We start from the raw sequence: 1,942 nt of genomic DNA on the forward strand, positions 1-1,942 counted from the left end.
AAGAGGAAATAACTGGCTGACACCCTCACATCTCATTTGTGTGTTTCCTTGCCTCTCTTCTTTTTTTCTCTTTTCCCCCTTTCATTTGGTCCAGTTCATCAATGCATATCTTGATTTCTGAGCTGAAGACCACGAATCCAGTTTTCCGTCTCTCTGAAAAACTTTTCATATCCTTTTTTTTTCTCAAAGTGAATATACCAGGCCACCTGGAGGCAGGCTTTCCTGAGAGCACCTCCCCCTTACTTTTCCTGTTGGCTTTTAACTTTTGCCCTGGGGGCCACTTTCTCACTTGGTAGCAGTGGCGTCTTGTGCCTTTTTCTCCAAGATCACCCAGGTCAGTATGTGCCATTACTCTCAGTTCCCTGAAGGAGTGAGAAGCCAGGAGGACAAAGCATAGTTCTCTCTCTCCAGCTCTTTTCTCCTTGGTCCTAGGCCCTCTACTCTTCAAGCCCTTTTGCTTGCCTCAGCTCCTGCTTCCTGCGCCATCTCTTCCCATCTTTTCTCTCTTCTCCTCCAATTCATTTCCTTGAACTTCATTTCTGCCTTTATACCCTTATCTTTATTATCATTGCCAAAAGCAAATACCAAATTCTTATATTTGAAAAAAGACTGGCTGGGTGCTGTGGCTCACACCTGTAATCCCAGCACTTTGGAAGACCAACGCGGGCGGATCACGAGGTCAGGAGTTCGAGGCCAGCCTGGCCAAGATGGTGAAACTCCGTCTCTACTAAAAATACAAAAAATAGCCGGGCATGGTGGTGTGTGCCTGTTGTCCCAGCTACTTGGGAGGCTGAGGTAGAAGAATTGCTTGAACCCAGGAGGTGGAGGTTGCATTGAGCCAAGATCATGCCACTGCACTCCAACCTGGGCAACAGAGCAAGAGTCCGTCTGAAAAAATAAAAAACAAAAAAGGAAACTTTTTTTTTTTAGTGCAGTGATTCCAAGATTTGTTCATCGATGTGCAACCAACTAATGAGTGTTATGCCTCACAGTTCCCTTCTCCTACGTTTTAGAGTTAGGGTGGTGGGTGGGAAGGTGATAATCACAGTGTAAACTAAAAATCCATACTGGGGATGGAGGCTGAGAGGAGGTTTCAGGGGCAAATGACCAGAACACTTCCTGCTGGAAAGAACTGTAGAGAGGATTTTGGAAAACGGAGGGTTGACAGAGCCGGTAGCTGTTTCCTGTCCATTCATCTCCTAGGCTGAAGCTCCTGAGGGACTCAAATCAGTTATCTTGCTGCTCCAGAAAGGTGGGACATGGCAGTTTTCCCAAACTCTGGCCTCCCCAGATGTCTGCTCACCCTCATTCTCCTCCAGCTGCCCAAACTGGATTCAGGTAGGTCTCTTTCTCTCTCTCTGGCCAGCATAGATGAAATATCTCAATAAATGTGAAATAAACAATCCCACTTGGCTCTCCCTGGAGACCTCCACTAGATCCAGATAAACTCAGCTGTCAAAGGAGTAAGAGAGCGCGGGGCACTGCGCTTTGGCGGGAATCTGGTCCGTGTCTGTCCGCAGTTCCCATATCCACATCCCATCTCATCCCACTCGTTTTTCCGCAGCTCCCTTTGACGTCATTGGACCCCCGGAGCCCATCCTGGCCGTTGTGGGTGAGGACGCCGAGCTGCCCTGTCGCCTGTCCCCGAACGCGAGTGCCGAGCACCTGGAGCTGCGCTGGTTCCGAAAGAAGGTTTCGCCGGCAGTGCTGGTGCACAGGGACGGGCGAGAGCAAGAAGCCGAGCAGATGCCCGAGTACCGCGGGCGGGCGACGCTTGTCCAGGACGGCATCGCCGAGGGGCGCGTGGCCTTGAGGATCCGCGGAGTCAGAGTCTCTGACGATGGGGAGTACACGTGCTTTTTCAGGGAGGATGGAAGTTATGAAGAAGCCCTGGTGCATCTGAAGGTGGCTGGTGAGTAGACGGGTTTTGACTTTCTCCGAC

At 50.4% G+C, this 1,942-nt stretch overlaps 1 protein-coding gene across 1 annotated transcript in view; it reads left to right on the top strand.

Moving 5' to 3' along the window:
* The first annotated feature begins 318 nt into the window (after window positions 1–318).
* The window catches only part of BTN1A1 (butyrophilin, subfamily 1, member A1), a 10,119-nt gene continuing 8,495 nt past the window's right edge, over window positions 319–1,942 (top strand). The window contains exons 1-3 of the mRNA XM_011962884.1: window positions 319–334; window positions 1,204–1,338; window positions 1,565–1,912. Of these exons, the coding sequence (XP_011818274.1) occupies window positions 1,260–1,338; window positions 1,565–1,912 (427 nt within the window). The 5' untranslated portion in view covers window positions 319–334; window positions 1,204–1,259. The remainder of the gene's footprint in view (window positions 335–1,203; window positions 1,339–1,564; window positions 1,913–1,942) is intronic.

This window comes from Colobus angolensis, unplaced genomic scaffold (genome assembly GCF_000951035.1).
Source record: "Colobus angolensis palliatus isolate OR3802 unplaced genomic scaffold, Cang.pa_1.0 Scaffold6, whole genome shotgun sequence".
In the NCBI taxonomy this organism is placed as follows: Eukaryota; Metazoa; Chordata; class Mammalia; order Primates; family Cercopithecidae; genus Colobus; species Colobus angolensis.